At 38.0% G+C, this 23,652-nt stretch overlaps 1 protein-coding gene across 1 annotated transcript in view; it reads left to right on the forward strand.

Annotated features, from left to right (window-relative positions):
* Positions 1-23,652, forward strand: part of LOC123251804 (chondroitin sulfate proteoglycan 4-like) — a 188,186-nt gene that overhangs the window by 155,004 nt on the left and 9,530 nt on the right. The window contains exon 11 of the mRNA XM_044681120.1: positions 3,294-3,466. Coding sequence (XP_044537055.1) covers positions 3,294-3,466 — 173 coding nt within the window. The remainder of the gene's footprint in view (positions 1-3,293; positions 3,467-23,652) is intronic.

The following is a 23,652-nucleotide window of genomic DNA, read 5'->3' on the forward strand; positions in this document are numbered from 1 at the left end:
TGTATCATTCCATAATAAATAATAATAAATAAGTATTCATATAACCCATAAAAATAAATAAATATTTCTTTCCTTAATAAATGATAAACCTAGAAATATTTATATAATAATTAGAAATAAAATGTTTGTTTCCTTAATAAAGAATAATAAATATAAAAATATATAATAAATGTCTTTTATCTTTCCTTAATAAATAATAATAAACAAACATATAATTAATAAAATAAATATTCCTTTCCTTAATGAATAACAAACCTAGAAATATATAATAATAATTAAAAATAAAATGTTTGTTTCCTTAATAATATATATTTTATATCATAATAAATGAATGTTTCTTTCTTTCCTCAATAAATAATAAATATATATATATTTACATAATAATAAATGTTTGTTTCTCCCAGTTGGTTAGGAGGGGTATAGGAAAGGGAGAATGGAGAACAAACAGAAAGACTTATGTTTAGGGAGAAAAAAGGGATGAGAGGGGGGACCTAAGTAGAACAGTAGATACAGCACCAGGTCTGTAGACTGGAGGACCTGGGTTCAAATTTGACCTCAGACACTTCAGAACTATGTGACCCTGGGTAGGCCACTTAATCTTTTTTTGCCTAGCCCTTGCCCTTCTGTCTTTGAGGGTTTTTTTTAAACTAGGACAGAAAGTAAGGGTTAAAAAAAAAACAGGCTGAAGAGATTATTCCGAATTTTAAGGGAAGTGTTCAATTTAAGGAGCGCTTTGCAGAGTTGTATTTCTTTAAGTACAGTTTACTTAACTTTTATAGAAATCAGAGTTTAGTTTCCTTTAGTTGGATGAATAAAATGATTGAGTATTCAAAAAATAGAAATAAAATAACAAAAATCAATAAAATAAAATCATTCCCTGAGGGTACACTATAATGAAATTTGCATGTGCCTGTGTCTGTTCTGCAGCTTAAAAGGCCAGTTTAGAAACCCCTGGCCCAGAAACCTGGGGGAGTTCTGCTTTTCTGGGCAGCCTGGGAGTGGGGGGAGGGGGCGCGGAGGAGGCTGTCACCTGCATCTAGGTTATTGGCTGCAGCTGCTGCCTTCCCTGCCCCGCGGATCAATCCCCCTGTTTTGATGTTTGCGGTTACAATTAGTGTGATCGGGTCCCAGAGGAGAAAAAGCTAGAAGTAGGGAGGTGGATCCTGTGGGTGCCCCTTCTTCTGCACAATTTCTGGGGTTGGAATAACGACGCTGGCTGATGTCTAGGAAGCGGAGAATTCAGCCCCGGTTTTGACTTTGTGAAACTTGCCCCGGGGAGGGGGGGAGGGTCACGTGATCGCTTCCGGGCCTCCGACCTTCTGAAGGCCTGCAGATGGCGGTGGTTTCAAAGGTTTAAGCAGCTCTAAGGCAAAGGAATCTCGGAGAAGAGGAAATTGATGTGTAAAGTGCTGGTTCCCCCAGCCCTCAGTCCCATCTCTATCCTCAAGGCTTGACTCTCTGTCGTTGGGGCCCGACGGCAATTTTCAATGGAGGACTGAGAAAGAACACTTCCAATGCTCCCGGGGCCCCCGCCTCCACATCCCACCTGGCCTCTAGCAGCAGCAAAGCCCCGGCCTCTTTTAGGCTTCTTAGATTTGTGGCTAGATTGGAGCAGTAAGGGTGCCTGGCCCTCCACAGCTGGGGAACACCTGCTCCCTTGAATTAAAACAGATGAATGAGGCTGTCATGTAGAAGCTTTGTTTTTGATTGTACCCAGTCACTGCAATATTGTGGAATAATTGATCAATTGGGGTAGATGTGGCTATTGTGGGCACTAAAATGGCCCAGGACAATTCTGAGGGTCTTAGGATAAAGAATGCTGCCACCTCCAGAGAAAGAACTGTTGGACTTGGAATGCAGATCAAAGCATACGATTTTTCCATTGCTTATTTGGGTATATGTTTTGGTTTTATGTGATTACTCACAAAAATGAACACTATGGAAATGTCTGCATGACAAATACCCGTATAAACCAGATCAAATAGCCTGCCAGCAGTGGGAGGGGGAAAGGAATGGAGGAAAGGAGATACGTAACTTGGGAAAACTTGTGGAAATTTGTTATTATGTAATTAATCAAATTAATTTAAATAATAAAATAAACTATTAATTTTTAATTAATAAAATAAATATATTTTAATTTAAAAATAAATAAAATTAAGTTAATAAATAAAAACTTTGTTTTGTACATTAAGATAAATCACCAAGTGTTTACAGAGCACCCACTTTGGACACCTCTCCCATCCTCCTATCAAAAGCATTATTCTTACTAAGAAGAAGGTGGCTAACATCTTGGACTATATGTTGAGATATGGCCCAGCTTTCCTTAGATGTTTTAGATGCCATTTAGCTAGGTGGTATAATGGACCAGAGCCCTGGGCCCAAAGTCAAGACGACCTAATTTCAAATTCGACTTCAGACACAAGCTGTGTAATCTTGTATAAGTCATTTAACTTCTGCCTCAGTTTCTTCAGCCAAAAAATGGGGATCATAATGGTATCTACCTCCAAAATACTTAACCTCTATTTACCTGTTTCCTCAATCAGAAAATGGGGGTCATAATAATGTCTACCTCTAAGTTACTTAAACCTGTATTTACCTCAATTTCTTCAACCAAAAAATAGGGGTCATAATAGTATTTACCTCCACATTATTTAACTTCCATTTGCTTCAGTTTTCTTAATTATAAAATGGGGATCACAATGGCATCTACTTCCTTTAGTTGTTAGGAAGATCAAATGAGATAATATTGCTTAAGGCATTTAGTATAGTGCCTTAGTATATATGGTATAGTATAGTACATATAGTATAGTACTTAAAGCTAGTATAGTAGGTGCTATATGAGCATTAGCATAAAAAAACATCCCAAACACCAAAGTCTGCCTCGATAACCTTGGGTTCCTGAAGACTGCCCACAGAATCCAAACTCTGCCAGCCCCTACCAAAGTGGAAAGGGCCTAACTACACATTTGGAGAGTCTTATTGCTCATCAGACTTAGGATGCATTTTTTTTTGGGCTACTAATGAGTACCATTTACCAAGTTAGGTACAATGGGGCAGTGATCTGCCTGATTGGAGGGTGTCCCTACATGGAGCAAATTACAACTCTTAGAAATTCTGAAATAAGAGATGCCACCCTAAGATAGGCAAGAGCCGTTTTTCCTGGCTCTTGAGGATGAATGAGACGAGCCAGCATGAGTGTTTTTGAGCCAGTTTTGCGCAGTGGGAAGCTAAAGCTCTGTGTTCCTGGCAGGGGTTTACTAAATTTGCATTTTTATCTTGGTTTTGTCTCTTAGGTTCCACAAAACCTATTTCATCTCACGTCCTGAAAGCTGTAACCAATGATGGGGACAGTGCAGGAAACAGAACGATCACTTTCACAGTTCTAAGTTCCCCCAAATTTGGGAGGCTCATTAGGCTAGATTCTGGCAATGACACACAGGATGTTTCAGCATTTACACAACATGCGGTAAGTACCCTGATTCTGGTATGACTTCACTCTGACGGAAACTGGGTGAGTGGGGCTCTGCCCGGAGGGCTCAACTTTGGCACCCATCCTCTCCCTCCTTCCCATGCTTTTAGAATAGTGTAGATGTAACCTTTTTGCCAACTTTAGCAATGATGATCTTAAGGGGGCAGCTGGGTAGCTCAGTGGATTGAGAAGTCACTGACTCCCATTGCCCACCCTTACCACTCTTCCACCTAGGAGCCAATACACAGAAGTTAAGGGTTAATGAATGAATGAATGAATGAATGAATGAATGAATGAATGAATGAATGCCTTTGAGTGGCATTGAATGGTTAAAAACAAACTTGGGGCTCCCAGTTAGTGGTTTTCTGTGGCACTTGTTGTTTTACTCGCATATGTGGAGGGTTAGGCACAATATGGGAGAAAGCATAATGTCACAGTTAAGATACAGTCCACATCCAGAAGACTGATTACCTAATTTAAACAGATTCCTTTGGGGAAATTTCTTTGCCTCCACTTTTTGAGCCATGTTTTCATCATTGTCATCATCACCATTTTAGCAGCTATAATAATTATAATTTTAAATTATTTACATTCTAATTTAATGATAATTTTAAGAATATTATTATAGCAGCTTGAGTTTATATAGCTCTTTTTAAGAATTGCAAAGCAGGGGGCAGCTGGGTAGCTCAGTGGAATGAGAGCTAGGCCTAGGGACGGGAAGTCCTAGGTTCAAATCTGGCCTCAGACACTTCCCAGCTGTGTGACCCTGGACAAGTCACTTAACCCCCATTGCCTAGCCCTTACCACTCTTCTGCCTTGGAGCCAATACACAGTATTGACTCCAAGACAGAATGTAAGGGTTTAAAAAAAAGAAAGAATTGCAAAGCACTTGGAAAATATTATCTCACTGAAATAAAAGGGAAAAGGACCTATTTGTACAAAAATATTTATTGCAGCTCTTTTTGTGGTAGCAAAGAACTGGAAATTGAGGGGATGTCCATCAATTGGGGAATGGCTGAATAAACTGTGGTATATGATAGTGATGGAATACTATTTTACTATAAGAAATGTTAAAAAGGATGATTTTAGAAAAATCTGGACAGACTTGCATGATCTGATGCAAAGTGAAGTGAGCAGGACCAGAATGCTGTACACATTAACAGCAGTATTTCTTGATGAACAACTGTGAATGACCTAGTTATTCTTAGCAATACAGTGATTCAACAAGAAAATCCCAGAGATTCATGATGAAAAAGCCATCTGCCTTCTGAGAAAGCACTGAATGCAGACTGAAACATATTGTATTTCATTTTATTTTTTATTTTTTATTTGAGTTTTCTTCTACAAAATAACTAATATGAAAAAATGTTTTACATGATTGCACATGTAAAATCCATATTAGATTCCTTATGTCTCAGGAAGAGAGGAGTTAGGTCAGAAGAAGAGAGAGAACTTGGATCTCAAAACTATAAAAAATGTTTAAAATATTGTTTTTACATGTAATTAGGGAAAAATAAAATATTATTTTTTAAAAACCCAAAAAGCAAAAATTATTTCACTTCATCATCATAGTAACTTTGGGAAGTAGATGCTATTACTATCCTTATTTTACTGGTAAGGAAATTGAGACAGAGGTTAAAGGGTTACACAATGAATGTCTGAAGTTGGAATCGAACTCATGTCTTCTTACCTAAAGGTCCATTGCTCTACACATTGCACCATGGTAAAAGGAAGCATTTGGACTCCTAGATGATTTCTGAGGTCCCTTCTAAGTTCTAAGATTCTCTGATGCTAGAAAGAGTGCTTTAAAGGGAGGAAAAACAAAAACATTTGGTTGATTATCTGGCTAAATTGGGAGAACCTGTGTGACCAGCCAGTTTATGCATTTTTGCGATTTAATTGTTGGATAGTCTTGTATACCAAGTTGGCATTTTCAAAAGTTTATACCACACATAGAGAAGGATCATAGTTCAGTAGAAAGACTTCTTTCTGGACTAGAAGTCCTGAGGCCCAGGTTTAAGTCCTGACCCTGATAGGTCTGTGACTATTAATAAATCATGCTACTTATTTATACTTCTGTTTCCTCATCTATGGGACATCTAGGTGGCACAGTAAATAGAGTGCTGGTCCTGGAATCAGACTCAGCTTTCTGAGTTCAATTCTGGCCTCAGACATTTATAAATTGTATGACCCTGGCAAGTCTTTTAATCCCGTTTGCCTCAGTTTCCTCATCTGTAAAATGAACTAGAGAAGGAAATGGCAAACTATCCCAGCATCTTTGCCAAGGAAACACAAATGAGGAGTCAGACACAACTACTGTGCTGTTATGTCAGTCGTTTTTTTCAGTCATGAAACAACTCTAAATCCCTGGTACTATGCACTTTGCAGGATACTTTTAGAGGATAAAAAGCATTGTAGAAACCTTAAAGCTGTATAAGCATGAATAATTATTGTGATTAAGAAGATAACTCCCCTGAATTTTAGGGAGAAAAAAATCTTTTCATATTAATTTACTTTTCAGTTCTGAAATGTCCTCACTGTTGGTCTGTGAATTGAATAAACAGTAAATGGAAAGATGTAAGTCAAATGCTGTTTGAGTGAACGTGAAGTTGAATAGAAATAACAGAACTTTACCACATGCTCACCTTTGACCTCAGAGCAGCCCCTGCTCAGGCTGAGGTGGCAGAATTCAATTTGTCTTTGACTTTCATGTTGCCTTTGTCAGTGATGTATTTAGGGAGCTGGTCATATGGCCTGGAGAGGCACCGAATGTGAGACTGAGATGAGGAAGTGGCAATTCTGCAGTCCAAGCACTCCCAAAGAAAAATGAGTTTTGAAATGCAAACCACATTATGTGATGAGATTAATGTGGCAGCAACCACCCAGGATGGAAGCACAGCTCTGGTTGGTTTGGCTTCACTCTAGTTAGTGCTTCAAATGGAATTTTAAAAGCCCAAATAAACAAAAAACCCCAACATAATTTATATAGCACCTTGCAATTTACAAAGCATTTTCCCATCCATTATCCCATTCAGCCCTTAGGACAAACAGCTTTGTGAGGAAGATTGTGCAAGTATGGTCACCCCTGATGGGGTTAAGGGACTTGCTCTAGATTACCCAGCTGGTAAGTGATGGGGGAAGCATGACCTAAACCCATGTCATCTGTCTGTAAGTCCCAAGTCCAATGTATTTCTCACTGCATCACACCCTACAGGCCTCTAAGAGAACTAGGTCATTTTGCAGTACCTGTGAGAAGACATTTCCCTATACCAGTGATGAGAATAATAATGACCAAAAGGGGCCATCGATGCCTGTTATTAGGGGTCCCTAGTCACATCTATCTAACCTTCCAGAAGATCTTGTCTGCTCTAGGAATATGCAAGGTAGAGGTGAATAGGGAAAGGGGTCCCTTAGGCTGCTTCAAGACTTCAAAAGGCACCTGAGCCTTAATCTAATCTGCAAAGATTTATTCTACACCTACTATGCTTGCTGGTTCTCTGGACTGGCTTGGGGGGAGGAATAATAATACCTTATATTTATGTGTTTATTTTACATTTATTTATTTAATCAGCAAGGATTTATTCCATACCTACTATGTTTGTCATCTCTCTGGATAGGCTGGAGGAAGAGGGAAGTGATGACCCCTTGTATTTATCTATTTATTTAATCTAATATTTATTTATTTAATCAGCAAGGATTTATTCCACACCTATATACTTGAAGCCTTTTTCTCCAGATTCCTCATTTTACAGATGAGATAACTGAGGATGAGAAAGTTTTAGTAACTTTAGTCACAGGTAGTGAACAGGTGAATTCATTTAATCCAACCCTGTGTGAAGTATCTAATATTCCTGGCAAGTGGTCCTTTAACTCTTGGTTGAATATCTCTACCAATGGTGAACCTTTTACTTCCCAAGACAGCCCAAAATTTTTTTGATTTTTCTAAATGTTAGGAACTTTCTGTGAGTAAAACACTTAGGAAATTGTAAAGTACTGCAGAAATGAGAGTTAGCATTCTTGTTATTAGAATCATAGAATCCCAAATTTGGAAGGGATCTCAGAAAAGAATGCCCCCTGTAGTATATCTGATAAGTGGTTGTCTAGCCTTTGCTTAAAAACCTTTCTCTAATCAAAAAAAAGGGGAAAGGACCTACTTGTACAAAAATATTACAGTTGCTCTTTTTGTGGTGGCAAAGAATTGGAAATTAAAGGGATGGCCCTCATTTGGGGAATAGCTGAACAAATTGTGGTATGTGATGGTGATGGAATTCTATTGTGCTAAAAGGAATGATGAACAGGATGATGTCAGAAAGAGCTAGAAAGACCTTCATGGACTGATGCAGAGTGAAATTAGCAAAACCAGCAGAACATTGTACACAGTAACAGCAATATTGTGGAATGGCCAACTATAGACTGAACTACCATCAGCAGCACAATGATCTAGGACAATTCTGAGGGACATGTGACAAAAAAATGCTATCTATCTCCACAGAAAGAACTGTTAGAGTAGGAATGCAAATGAAAGTATATGATTTTTTGATAGTATATTTGGGTTTATGTTTTGGGGTTTTGGTTTTATGAGTACTCACTGAAATGAACAGTATGGAAGTCTGTTTTGCATGATGGGGGGTGGGGAAGACCTTTCACTAGTGAAGAAGGACACTGCTTACCTCTCAGGACAACTCATTCTACTTTGAAATAGCTCTAGTTATTAGGAAACTTATTCCTGACATTAAATCTAAATCCATCCTCAGCAGTTTCTACTTCCTAGTTTTGCCCTCTGGGGCCAAGCAGAACAAACCTAATCTACTCTCTTCCCCACACAAAAGCCCCTCAATCTTTTAAGACATCTGTCCTGTCTCCAGCAAGTCTTCTCAAGGCTGAACATCTCTAGTTTTGAAGTATGTGGCCCTAACCTTATATCTATCAGGGAAGAAAAGACTAATGTGCATGAAGAAATTAGGAAAAACTCAATCAGTAAGCATTTATTAAGTGCCTACTATGAACCAAGAACTGTGCTAAATCCTGGGGAAACAGACAAAAGATGGTTTGTTTTTTTTTTTAAACCCTTACCTTCCGTCTTGGAATTAATACTGCATATTGGCTCCAAGGCAGAAGAGCAGTAAGGGTTGCATAGCTGTGTAGCCCTGGACAAGTCACTTAACTTTGGTTTGCCTCAGTTTCCTCAACTGTAAAATGGAAATAATAGTAGCTCCTGCCTCCTAGGGTTTTATGAGGATAAAATGATTTACAAACGCTTAGCTCGGTGCTTGGCATATATATATAGTAGGCATCCTATTGTTGTTATCATTATCTGGTGTTCTTGTCACTTACCTGCTGTGATGTCAAGAGTAAGTTAAGTTATTCAGTAGTTTTTGCATAAAACAAAGTGTTTCAAATCACATCTTGTATCAAGTACAACTTAATTATTTTAAAGATATTTTCCCAATTATATGCAATAACAATTTTCTACATATGTTATTAGCAATTATGAGATCCATATTATCTCCCTTCCTCCCTTTCCTACCCACTTCTGGAAAAGATAAGCAGTTTGATCTGGGTTATACCTTTATTATCAAGCAAAACATACTTCTTTATTGTTCATTGTACTGCTTGATTGTTGGATCATACCAATTTTATTGGGGTAAATGGAAATGTAGCAACCAGCTTTTGGTAATGACTCATAAAAAATCATAATCGCTGTGAAAAATAATTACACAATAAGGTCCTGATGGTGAGGTTTTGTGATATCACAAAAGTCTTTTCATATCAAAAACATTTATCTGACAGCTCCTTAGATGTCAGGTACCATGCTAGGTACCAGGAAAACAAAGATATACATATACATACACACCCAAGCACATATATATGCATACGCACAAATGTAAATGCTAAGAAAAGGGCACTAGCTTCTGGAGAGATGAGGAAAGACTTCCTGCAGAAGGTGGTGCTTGAAGGAAACAAGATTCTAAGAGAGGGAAATGAAGAGGGAGAACATTCTCAGCCCTGGGGGAGAGCCCATGCAAAGATAGAAGGGAAATTGAGAGTGCTGTATATGAGGAACAGTAAACACTAAAGGCCAGTTTCTAATTAAAAGGTTTATGGATGGGAGTATGATAGCAAGGGGAAAGAAGTTAAGAGATATGAATTGAACCTGTCATGCTACTCATATTATTGGACATAGGCCAAAAGAATGTAGTATAGGAAAGACTTAAATAGGCAACCAGATCCACCGAGCCTGAAGTACTGGAAGAAACAAGTTAAAAAAAACTCTCTACAATCCCCTCCCCCCCAACCTCCCATGATCCCTTTTTTCTATTGACTGGAAACAGATTTATTTATTTATTTATTTATCTAGTTATCTAGTTATTTATTTGTTTGTTTGTTTGTTTGCCTATTCAGAATTAGTTTGGCAATTTATCTTCTTTTTCTTTCTTCAACAGAGAGGAGAGACAAGAGGTGAGGCTCAGCCCTAGAAGGGTTAGCAATATTCAACATATATGTGCTTTATGTATCCTAATGTTCCTTATCATTGCCAGCCCTTCTGTCCTCTTCCTCCTTTCCTGTTTGCCCTGCTGTGTATAACTTAGACCCTTCAAAGTTCAACAAGGAAGCAGAGTTGGGGTATGCATTATCCCCAAGCTCCCAAAGTGTTTCCTCTTCTCATTACCTTGTAGTTTGTGGACTTGAAGATGTTATGGTTTGTCTTGTCATATCACAGGCATTCCAGGTTATAAACATCTGATGTACCAGGCTGCCATGGCACTGCCCCACTCCCACAAAAAATCTTCTCACAATCAATCAATCAACAAGCTTTTGTTCAGTGCATTCTCCTTTGCTCTCTGATAGCCATGAGTAACACTTGGTAACTGATATAAAGAAGTATTTATGGCAATACATTTCCCCCCTCTTATCCACATTCACAGCTCTATTAGATTTACCTCCTCTTCTATCCAACTATTATGCTGCAAGGAATGATGAACAGGATGATTTCAGAAAGAACTGGAAAGACCATGTGAACTGGTGCAGAGTGAAATAAGTAGAACCAGGAGAACATTGTGCATAGTAATAGCATTATTATGGAATGATCAAATGTGATAGACTTAGCTGTTATCAACAATGCAATGATCCAGAACAATTCTGAGGGACTTATGACAAAGAATGCTTTCCACCTTTAGAGAAGGAATTGTTGGAGTAGGAATACAGATCAAAGCATACAATTTTGCAATTGTTTATTTGGATTTATGTTTTGGTTTGATAAGATTACTCACAAAAATGGAATATAGAAATATATCTTATATGATAATAATATACAACCCAGATTGAATTGCCTGCTAGCCCCAGGAGGGAAATGTTTGATCATATAACATAGGAAATCTTGTATAGAAATTTGTTATATATAACTGCTAAATATATATGCATTTAAAAAAACTTTACCTCCTATCTACATTCACAACTCTATTAACTTTATTAATTCTCTGTTGATAAGTTCATACCTGTTTTAAAATTTCCTTCCTTCATCCCTCCTCTCATCTTCTCATCTACTTCCTTACCTCCTTTCCTCCCTTCTGTTCCTTTCCCCCAGGTTCTTCTTCTTTACTCTCTTCTTCTTTTCCCCTAGCCTCTTTTGGTTTTTCCTTCTTTCTCTCTTTACATTTTGTCCCCCTCTTCCCTCTTTTATCTTCTCCATAGATTCTCCTCTCTTAATCCTTTCTTCTGGATGAACTCGATGGTGAGAGATTAGAGCTGGTCATATAAATTTGAGCATTGTCTTTATAGAGGAGATAATAGAACTAGGGGCAGCAGATGAAATCACTGAGGAACAGAGTGTAGAGACAAAGGAAGCAGGTCTAGGACTGAACCTTGGGAGACATCCATACTTAGAGTTGTAGAGGGTAAGACATAGATGATGGTTAGCAAAGTAGACCAAAAGAAAGTCACACAGCTGTAGGGGTGGGGGTGGGAATTAAAACAAAAAACAAAATAAGAGAAAATAGGGTCATGGAAGCCAAGGGAATTCAGAGTAACCAGAGGGAAGGGTTGCACTCAACAATGTGAAAAGCCAAAGAAAGATTAGAGAGAAAGAATAAGTTATGGGATTTCGAAATGAAGAAGTCCTATATTGGTAGCTTTTCAGTAGAATGGTAGGAAATGAAAGGTTGTAAGCATCCAGATGACCTCCCAAACTCGGAAATTGTGTAAGGTCCCTTCCAGCTCTTAACATTTTTTCATAAAGAATGTTAATAATGGAAATAGATCATAGAGACAGATAACAAAGCAAATGACATTTGTGGAAAATTGTGAAAATATTCACTCTAGAAAGCCCCTAAACTTTAAAGTATTAGGAGAAAAGAATTATAGGTAGATCAAACCACAAAAAATATTAAGAGATACAAGACACAAAACATGTGTTAACAAAAGTACTTGAGTCTAATTTTAAAATCACAATTTATTATATAGCTCCTGTGTTTGAATGTTTCTCAGCAAAGTCGTATTTTTTTAAATTATTGTGTCATGGATGGTTAATTAGTCTCTTCCTCTTCCCTCCCTTCCCATTCTCTTCTTTTGTTTCCTTGTCTCCTTTTTGCCAACAGATGGAAATGTTAATCTTTTCCTGATGTCTGTGGTTTCGTGGCTTGTGTCAAATAATGCTGTAGTTGCCACCCACTTTTAACTTTATCCTTTTTTAAAGTCATCCATTTTACAATGTTTGTTATAGGCACCCTGTGTTGGCCAGATAACATTTTAGCAGTGAAAAATATGATGGAGTCAATTATTTGGTGGTGGTGGTGAAGGTGCCCTAAACATTTTAACTTAATTAATCAAAAAGTATCTATTAAGCTCCTCTTACCTGCTCTTCCCTCCTCACTGGTGAAACAAAAATTGCACCCACAATAAAATTAGAATTAGAACTGCTAAATGGGGGTGGTATTCACTATAATTGTGAAAAGAGTTAAATGGTTATTATAACTGAAAGCAGAACAAAACCACTAAACATTTAACTCACAATTCATAGAAAAATGTTTGTAGATTTGGAGTCAGTAGGGCCCTCAGAGGTGATGTGGTTCATTTTTTGGATGGAGCAAATGAGACCCAGGTTCTTGGATAACTGACTTGCTAAGTGACCAAGCAATAATGCATAAGCATCCCTCAGTTGCCTTGGAGTCTACAACTCCAAGCTCAGTGAGACAGAACCAATGACTATGACATGTTCAAGAAGTAGATAGGTCTACTACTCCTACAAAAACTTTCTTGTCTCCTAGAAATATATATATTATTGTATGGATAGGTGTCTAATAATAGTCCTAGAATAGCATCCTAGAATAGTGACACTGAAAGGGTCCTTAAAGATCATCTTATCCAACTTATTTCATTTTATAGATGAAAAATAGTACTGAAGCAATTTGTCCAAGGTTACATTATGTATTAGTGGCACAGAACAAGGACTAGAGCTCATGTCTTCTAATTCTCACTTGGTGGTTTCCCTTCTTAGTATGGAAGAGACTCTCTTACTTTAGACATTTAAAAGCTATTGACCCTGGACAAGTCACTTAGCCCTGTTTGCTCTAGTTTCCTCATCTGCAAAATGATCTGGAGAAGGAAATGAACTACTCTGTATCTTTGCCAGGAAAACTCTGAATGGGGTCAAGGAGAGTCAGACTGAAATGACTGAACAACAACAAATAGAGCTGGAGGGGACCTTAGAGGCCAGTTAATCTAATATCATCATTTTTCAGATAAGGAAACTGAGGCACCAAGATAGTAGTAATGTCCCCAAGGTCATATACCTAGTAAGTGCTTAGACCTGGGATTCCAACCCAGATCCTCTGACTCCAAATCTAGCATTTTTTCTATAACAACATCCTGCCTAAACTTCAAAAACTATACCAGTTAAAATTATGCCCTTATATCAGAGATATATGCTAATGCAGAGAAATGAGGAGTGGGTTTGACTAGTATGCCACAGCCATGAAAGAAATCTTTATGGAGCAGGAAAGTCATGGGGACAGGCCATCATGTCACTAAGCCTACTGCTTGCTCCCCTGGGAAATGTATTGGCCTTGACAATCTCCATGGTAACTCTCTAGTTTCGGAACTACTGGTACAAACACATTCCCTTACCCCCTGTTGCCTGTTGCATTTGATATTCCAGTGAAATCTGGCTTGACCCTGTATAACCTCTATTTGTTCTTTTCGATTATGATTTGATCCATGCTCTCCCTCCAGGAGGGCTCTTCCCTATTAATTCCCCTTAATCCCTGGCATACATAGGCCCTCAGAATTTGGGGCCCACTGTGCTAGTGATTGATCATTTTGTTTCTTACCCCCTATACACACATACAACCTCTCACTAAACTTTTTATCCCACTTGTGACAACAACAGAGCTTCTAAGACCATAGGCACTATGATGAGGCACACAGGGAAGGCAGACCATTTCAGCACTGGCTACATTTTGGGGGAATATTTGCAGGCTTACATGAAAGCTAAGTGATTCTGGAGTTAATGAGGTTAGCTGTGCACCGTACTGGCAGCACAACTTGCTCCCAGAATCCTTTCATTAGAAAGAGGAAGAACACCTTCTGGGGTTTCTGCCCTAGGCAAATTATTCATAGAATCACCTCTGGGGGATCTCCACTGCCCAGTGCAGGGTGGCCTTTTGTCTCATCTGGCAAAGGTGTGCTCCCCAGTGGGCCAGCTACTATCTAAAGGGATATGGTTCCTTACTGGACATCGTAGAGGATTTTCTCTAGAATTCCAGGATATTTATGACAGCCTCTATTCCATTTAGTCTGAAGTTACCACCCTTCATTCATAGGCACTATGATGAGGCAGCTAGATGGCTCAGAGGATAGAGTGCTAGATCTGGAGTCAGGAAGACTTGAGTTCAAATTTGTCCCCAGCTGCTTAGCTATGTGACCCTGGGCAAGTCATATAACCTTCATTTGCTTTAATCCACTGGAGAAGGAAATGACAAACCACTCCAGAATTCTTGCCAAGAAAACTTCATAGTCCATAGGGTCATGAAGAGTTGGATAGTCCAATACAACTTGAGTTCAAGTGTAGTCTCTGCTACATACAAGCTCTGTAATGATAGGCATGTTAATCTCAGAGTGCCCCGAGGCAGTTCTCTAAAATTGTAAATTATAAAACTAGTACCAATCTGCATTAGTAGAAAGAGTTCCTTCTCTCAGTAAAATCATAGATTCCATTAAAAAAACCTATCACTGGCTACAGAAAGAGTGAGGGACCATGACAGACTGACCTTTTCTGGATCCTAAGCCAGGACTTGGCATATGTTTCCCTTGCCCTAATGGATCAGTTTTTCAAGGGTTTAGCCAAGCCTGGCTATGATAAAGTTAGAGGGAGCCAACCCAACCAGTTAGGCTAACTGATGCTATACGGCAAGGTATATGTGGAATCCTGCCTTCAGAAGAGGCCATGGTTAAAGAATGGTCCCTCCAGCATTTGCCAACCTGCCTACAGGTAACTTAGTGTGCGTCCATACAGCCCAAAAGGTACAAAAGGTCAGATCCACCCTGCTACCCAGTCATCCACAGATTAACTTATATACCACCTAGTCACAAGAATACTCTCTTCTGAGGCAACTAGGTGGCTTAGTGGATAGAAAACCAAACCTGGAGTCTGGAGGACCAAGGTTCAAATCTGACCTCAGATACTTCCTAGCTATGAGACCCTGGGCAAGTTACTTAACCCCAGTTGCCTAGCCCTCACCACTCTTCTACCTTAGAACCAATACTTTATATCAGTTCTAGGATAGAAGGTAAGGGTTTAAAAAAACACCAAAACACTGTCTTTCCATCCAACCCTAGGCTGAATAATTCCCACAGACCATCCAACATTGCAGTTGTTCCTTACTCTTAAACTCAAACCTCCTTACACCCATATGTTTGTCAGTCAAGTTTTGTTGGACTTGGAGACTGCTACCAACTTTATGGATTTGTTCTTCACCTTAACTAAGATTAGGTGCCCTTGTAGGAAAGAACCAGTGTTTTTCTGATAGCCTCCTTGATTTCTTCCCCCAATAAAACCTGATTAGACCCATTTTTCTTTTATTTTACCATTTATTTTTATGTATAACTTAATATAGTACATAGCATAACAATAATTTATATGACCTATTTTAAACATGTAATAAAATATAATAAAATGCTTATCCAAGAGAAAAAATTTTCACATTAGCTATGTCCAAAAATCTGTCTCATTCTTTTTTCTCCCTTTCCTCTCCTCCTCTCCCTTCCCCAAGAAGTCAGGTAATATGATATAGATTGTACATATATTATCATATAACACATATTTCCCTCTTCATCATGTTGTAAAACAAAATACATATTGCTTACACTAGAGAAGAAATTCCTGGAGGAAATCAAATGAAGAATAGCTTGTATCATTCTGCATTTGGACTCCATCTGTTCTTGTATGGCAATGGATAGCCTTCTTCTTCATGATCTCTGGGAGTTGCCCTGGATCCTTACCTTATTGATAATAGTTAAGTAATTCACAGTTGATAATCATACATTATTGCTGTTACTATGTACAACACTCTCCTGTTTCTGCTCATTTCACTTTGCATCACTTCATATAAATCTTTCCAGGTTTTTTTGTGATCATCTTGTTTGTTATTTCTGATGGCACAATAATATTCCATTACAATCACACCACAGGTTGTTGGTCCTATCTTTCTTGAAGCAGCTTCCTAGTCTGGAAACTTAAAAGGTTCCAGCCACATTGTCAGTGCCTTTCAGACTTGGTAGGTGCCTGAATCACCAAGCCTTGATAACATATTGACTAGACTATTTCCAGATGGCGACAAGGGACGCCACATGCAGGGAAGCCAAGTCATTCTCACTATATATCCTTGTATTCTTGCTGTATATCTTTGTTGTGTTTAGACAAAATTAATCCCCTTGTCCCATGACTCAAGTGCCTCATTTCAACCCAATCTCAATCCTGAACTAAAGGTTAGAGCTACAACTAAAACACCTGGAACATCTTATCTATCTGGTGATAGTTCAGATGATTGCTGAATGCTTGCTGGTTCTGATCTATGATATGACCTAGAGGCCAAACTCCTCCCATGTATTTGAGGAAAGGAATATTGAAAAGTGCTAAGCATAACTGGTGCCTGCTCCTCTCTATCCCTCCCAGGATAGCTGTGGACCCACTGGGTGGTATTGGATGATGCAACCATTGCATGAGAGTTAGCTTAAACTGAAGCTCAGGGTTGCATTTTTCTCCTAGCATTACTTGAAATACTACATGGAATAGAGGAATATCACATCCAGCCCTTGTGGCCTTATACACACAGGTGTGAACTCACCAGGGGCATCTTGATATATTTGGCAAGTGGAGGGGAGGATTGAATGGGAACCCATGTAAGAAGGCATACTTTGGGTAGTTATGAAAACATATTTCAGTAGGATTCTGCAATGGATAACTAGGCCAAATTCAAGACCAGAAATATCGCATGTGACTTATAATATTCCAAGTGTACTCCCCTAAATAGGTTAAATTTAATTGAGAAAAAATTTTAAAATAAATAAAAATATAATTGTTTTTGTTGTTGTTCAGTTGTTTAGTCACTTCCAACACTTCATGACCCTATATGAGATTTTCTTGGCAAAGATACTGGAATGATTTTATTTCTTTCTCTAGTAGATTATGGCAAACAGAGGTTAAATGACTTGCCCAAGATCACACATCTATTAAGTTACTGAAGCCAAATTTTAACTTGCATGTTCTTGACTTCAAGTACAGTCTTTTATCCACAGAGCCATCTAGCTGCCTCAAAAATACAATAAAACATAAATGACATTACATTTTAAAACTAAGTCAATATGTGACCTACAGGGATCCTTGTATGGATTAGTGGCCCCTGTTTCTCTTTGTTTTTAACACTACTGGCTAGACTGTACTTTTAGTTCTGTTGAGCAGAGATGTTATTCCCATCTGTGCTGTGATATAATTAGCTTCATCCAATTCCAGCTGACTGGATTTACTTGTTGACCAGGCCAGTGACTCTAGGAGTTTCTTTTGAAAAGAAACTAGTAGAAGGGATTCATCTGATCATCTAGGTTTCCTACTAGAACCTCAATACTGTTTTTCAAGAAGAGGGAGAAGTCAAGGGTAGCTATATGGCTCAGTGGACTGAAAGCCAGGCCTAGAGACGAGAGGCCCTCAGTTCAAATCTGGCCTCAGACATTTCCTAGCTGTGTGACCCTGGGCAAGTCACTTAACCTTACCACTCCTGCCTTAGAACCAATATACAGTATTGATTCTAAAATGGAAGGTAAAGGTTTTTAAAAAAAGAAGAAGAGGGAGAAGTCAGAGCTCTTACATAACTATAGAACCTTGAAAACCATTACCAGATGAAATTAATATTCCTTGCCCTTGCTATTCATTTTACTATACTAGTTGGCAGGAATGCTGAAGTTCATGCATTACACAGGGTACATGAATTGTTGGACCTCTCGGGTTCTCTACTCCCTACCCACTATAGAATCCTATGGAAAAATGTGGTTTAATTGCTAATAGGGAAATATGTTTTGCATGACTTCTCTTGTATAATCAATAACATATTGCTTGCCTTCTTAAGGAGTGGAAGAGGGAGAGATTTTAGAACTCAGTTTTTAAAATAAGTGTTAAGACTTTTAAAAAATGTAATTGGGAAATATTTAATGAAAAAAATATATATTTTATAAAATAATGTGGTTTGCCTCTCAACCCCAAAGCACACTTTTTAACATGAACAATATAAATTCTGTCGCTAGTTTTTCTCTGTACTCACTCAATTCACTACATTCCCCAGGGTGAATGTGTACCTGAGTGAGCTGGAAGTTTCCCAGACCAATTTATGGAACACTTACAGGCAGCCGACATAGTCCACAAAAGAGAGGCCAACCATCAGAGTCCCTCAGGGATCTAGTCTGATTATATTTCCATAACCTGAGGACCAACAGGTTATCCTGGAAGTTGGTAGAAAGTCAGTCAGCCAGCAAGTATTTATCAAACTCTTTCTTTGTGCCTTTGTACGACTGCATCCTGGGTTGGTGACTTATCTTGCCATTGACTTTGATGGCTCTGGAAGAGAGAGTGAGGCTGATGACTTTGTGTAACTTTGCCTTACTTACTCATGTTCAAGTCAAGATATTGCTCCATGATGTCATTGGTTCTCTTCAAAAACAAAGGATGAACAACAACTTTGTACCAGGCACAGTGGATACAAAGAAAGACAGAAGATGGTCCCTGCCCTTAAGGAGCTCACTTTCTAATAATCATTTTGAACTCTGTTCAAATTGTTCTGTTCTAAGGGGAAGGAGTAGTATTTGATCCAAAGCTGAAGGGCAAGAAATGGGGCTCAGTTAGCAGGCTTCTGTGTGCACAATCAGGAAGACTCTTTGAGTTCAAATCCAGCCTCAGACATTAGCTGTGCCATCCTAGGGAAGACACTTAACCCTGTTTTCCTCAGTTTCCTTGTCTACAAAGTGAGCTGGAGAAGGAAATGGCAAATCACTCCAGTATTTTTGCCAAGAAAACCCTAAATGAAGTCATGAAGAGCTGGGCATGACTGAAATGATTGAACAACAACAAACCATAGAAGAATGCTATCTAGAACAGGGAATCAATATAGGACAAGCCATATTCTTAGTAATGCTTAATGCTCCCCTTTTTCATGTTTGCCCAATTTCCACACTGACTTCTTGGCTTTGGTTTCCTTACTGAATCAAACTTTCCTGATTCTTCTCCAGTCCTTTGGATTTTATATTCCAGTGAGGTATGGCTGGACCTAAAATGGCCTTAACTTTTGTTCCCTCGTGCAGATTTATTGTCTTTTATAAATTTTTATTTCTACTGATTTTTTACACCACTTTTATTTCCCATTTTTCTTCCCTTTCCCCATTCCAGAGAGCCTTTCCTTATAAAAAAGAATTCTTTTTTGAAAGTAAATAAATAACAAAGAATTATTAAAATAAAAAAGCAGTTTAACAAAATCTACCAAACATATTGAAAAAAAAAAAAGCTTCCTTTTAGATTCAGTGTTCCACACCCATAAGCACCCATCTTTGCAAAGAAGTAAAGGAGGGGGAGAGAATAGCGAAGAGGACCTTCTCCTATCTTTGGGCCTAAGCTTGTATATTAGTTTCCCAACATTGAGTTACAATTGTCCTATGTTTGTTGTTCTTTCCATTAATACTGTTGTGGTCATTGGGTATATGTTTTTTCTGGTTCTGCTTACATTATTTATCAATTCATGTGAGTCTTCCCATCCTTCTCTATAATCTGAGTTTACATTTTCATTGTAATTTGGGATTTTTCCTGATAGATTTCTTTCTTCAGATCTTATTATCTTTAACCACCAGAAAATCAATAATGGTAATTATTTATAAATCCTTTTTTAAAAAAACTATAATCCCCCAAAAAGTTCCTTGAGGGTACAACTATTTTAAAAATTATTGGGTTTTTGTCTTTGTATCCCCAGTGCCTAATACAATGGCTGGCACATGGTAAGTTGGCATTTTAAAAAGTGGTCAGTGAATGAATGAATATTATATGAAATACATATATTAAGTTAATTGTAAGTAGTTTCTTATCTTAAAACAAATCAATTTCTAATTTCTCCAATTATCTTAAAATAAATTATTGCAATTATGTTACATGTCACTGCACAAATAAGAAAATTAAAAATTTGTGCTAAAAAACTTGTCTTAAAGAATTGAATGATTCATACACAGTCTGAGTAAAACAATCAGATTACAAAAATTCAAGCTTTTAAAAAGGTAAATCTATTAATTAGAAATAATGAATAAATAAAAAAAAGATTTGAATTCATACCATCCCTAATCATTTCCATGTACAGGACTAAATTAATTGATTTTCCCCCCATTCTAATTGCTGGGCTCATTTAGATTTTTTTGAGAGCAGTTAAAAATGAAGTATTCTGGTTTTGCGGTTGATGATGCCTGGCTCTTTTTGCTTCCCATTCAGTCATAATTGCACTACAGTTATTGTTAATTTAGCCTTTCCTTTCTTTTCTTCTGTTCATATGCCACTTTAAAATACTACATTGAAAAAATTATGCAACATGTATTTTACATTGCAAATTAAAACTGAAAATTTATTCTCACAGGAATAAATCTACAGCTTTTCAAAACTTGGGTGTAGTAATAAAGAAAGTAAATAACCTAAATTTGGTGAGGAATTAGTTTAGTCAGAGTTAATAGAGAGTGTAATGAGCTCATTAAATCCTTTGTGTTTAATTGCATGAATTGGAATAGAGAAAAAGATCCATTGCGTAAGGCCAGTTATTCCCTATTTTGAGAGTGCTTATCAGCTGATGAGTACAGTTGGGTTTGAACTATTTCAATTTATTCTTCCTTTCAACAAATATAGTTTACCTTTAAAATTCATTACATGTGAGTTACAGACCATATGCAGAAACTAGGCCATGAGAAGATGGAAATGTCATTTGCAAATGGGCTAGCTGTTTGACACCATTAGGATTCTGCCTTCTGGTCTGTCTAGCTTATCAGTAGCAGTCTTACCTTTCACCCAACTCTTAGCCTGTGGCTCCAAGAAGCTGTAGCACAAATAGAGACCACACCCTGGTAAACCATCTTGGCAGGCAAGCTAAACTAGGATGAGGATAACTGATGAGCCTCAGACCCATCAGTGAATTAGAGGGGTGTCCACACCAGACATGTAAAGACTCCCTCCTGCCCCTTCAGTGGAATGGATGGATGAGAACAATTTGTCCCACTGACCATGAAGATTAGTTGAAGTGGGTGGTATAGAACACTTAGAGCTCAGTTAGACACTGAAGAAGCCAAGATCATCCACTGCATCCTGGGCCATTGCCAATTGTTTTTACTTTAGTCTTGCCACTAGTCTTAAGTGACTGGAAGAGAGAATGAAGCTGATGACTTTGTGCAACTCTGCCTCACTTAAATCCAATTTATGCAGGGGTCAAAAGACATCACCCAGATGTCATTAGTCCTCTACAGAAATGAAGGACAACCAACAACAGCAACATTTCATAGGGGGATCGTAGCCTGAGAGCTAGAAGGACCTCTGAGTTCATGGAGTCCCCATTTCTCTCTTCCCCCATATTAAAGATACAAAAACTTAAGACTCCATTAAGTTAAGTGATTTGCTCAAGGTCATCCAGATATTAAGTATTAGAAGCACATTTGGTCAGAGGCAGCTAACTGCCAATGATCCATTTTTTCTAAAGTTCAGGATAACACTTCCAGGCCTGTGTACTAGATGACCCTACTTCTTTTTTCCTTTTTGGTCTAGTGGATTTCTGTAGGACATAACTAATGTCCTAATGGACAGTGACATGAGAAAAGTAAGGCACCAATCCAGCTTTAAATGTACCCAAATCTATAGCACCAAGTACTCTTATGGGGGAGAATTGAGCCTATGCAGGTATTCTCTCCATATTCCTTGTTGACCATTCTTAAGGCCATCCAGAGGGATTTTATCCCTCCTTTATCTCCACAGAAGCTCAAACAATTGTATGATAAGGTGAAAACAGCACTGGATTTGGAGGGTAGAAACCAGGGTTCACATTCCAGCTTCAAACTAGACTATCTTTTCTTAAATTCCATTCTTTCCTTTATTTGCATAACTATTATTGTGAAACTTTTAAAATGTTTTGGCTTTTCAATTGACTTAATAATTCATAGAAAGTGTCATAAATATATACCTGGAAGGGACCTCAAATGCTAGCTAGTATACTTCTATGCCCCACCCAAGTTATACATATTAAGAAACTACTCACTCTACCATTTATACTAATCAAAGCTCAATTTGCCTGATACTTCATTGATCTGATGTTCATTCATTAGTCATAAATTTATATGATCTTCCATGTTAATCAGAAATTTCATGATGGAGTAAAAGCATAGGAATTCCTAAGGAGGCTCTAGATCATTGATTTCCAAAGTGGGTGCCACCACCCCTTGGTGGGTGCTGCAGCGATCTAGGGAAGCGGTGATTGCCGCATTTTTTTTTGTATTACATTCTATTCTGAGTTCAAGAAATAGTTTCATAATTTCTAAGTAATATTTTTTCTGGAAAGGGGGTGGTAGGCCAAAAAAGTTTGGGAACCACTGCTCTAGATAAAAACTCTTTTCATTCTTAAAAAATTTATTGCAAGTTGTTTGGTTTTTTTTAAACCCTTACCTTCTATCTTAGAATCAATACTGTGTATTGGTTCTAAGGCAGAAGAGTGATTAGGGCTAGGCAATGGGGGGTAAGTGACTTGCCTAGGGTCATACAGCAAGGATGAGTCTGAGGCCAGATTTGAAACCAGGACCTCTTTTTCTCTAGACTTGGCTCTCAATCTAGAGCCACCCAGTTGCCCCCTATTACAAGTTTTTTTTAAAAAAGCATTTATTTTTCCTTCCAGTTTCCAACTATCCCAATCCCCCTAAAAGAAAAAAAAAGCCTTGTAATACTTATGCATAGTCACCAAATAAGTCTAATTTTACACCCTGAGTTATCTCTTCTGTCAGGAGATAGATAGCATGTTTCATCATTGGCCTCCTAAAATTGTGGTTGCAGTGATCAGAATTCTTAAATCAATCAAAGTTGTTTGTTTTTACAATTGTACTGTTATTGTACAAATTGTACTCCAAGTTCTGTTCACGTTCCATCAGTTCATACAAATCTTTCAAGTTTTTCTGAGACCATTCCTTTTTTTATTTCTTACAGCACAATAGTATTTTACAACATTCATGTACCATGATGTATTAGGCTTTTCCTTCACTGATGGGCTTAGTTTCTAGTTCTTTGCCACTATGAAAGGAGCTACTATGAAGATTTTCCTACATATGAGCCCTTTCCCCCTATCTTTGACCTCTTTACTGTATAGAGCTATGAGTGGTATTTCAAGGTCAAAAGGTATAACTTCTTCATGAACTTTTAGGACATATTTCCAAACTGTTTTCCAAAATGAATGTAGCAATTCACAGCTCCACCATGAGGAAGGACATAGATGTTTCTAGCCTTTCCAATATTTATTTTTTTCCTTTTTGGGAGCCAACTTTGCCAATCTGAATAAGGTTAAATGACTCATCTGGAGTCACACAGCCAGAAAGTATCCGAGATGAGGCTTAAACCCAGAACTTCCAGAGTCTAAATCTAGTACTATAGTCAT

The sequence above is a fragment of the Gracilinanus agilis genome, chromosome 1 (assembly GCF_016433145.1).
Source record: "Gracilinanus agilis isolate LMUSP501 chromosome 1, AgileGrace, whole genome shotgun sequence".
In the NCBI taxonomy this organism is placed as follows: Eukaryota; Metazoa; Chordata; class Mammalia; order Didelphimorphia; family Didelphidae; genus Gracilinanus; species Gracilinanus agilis.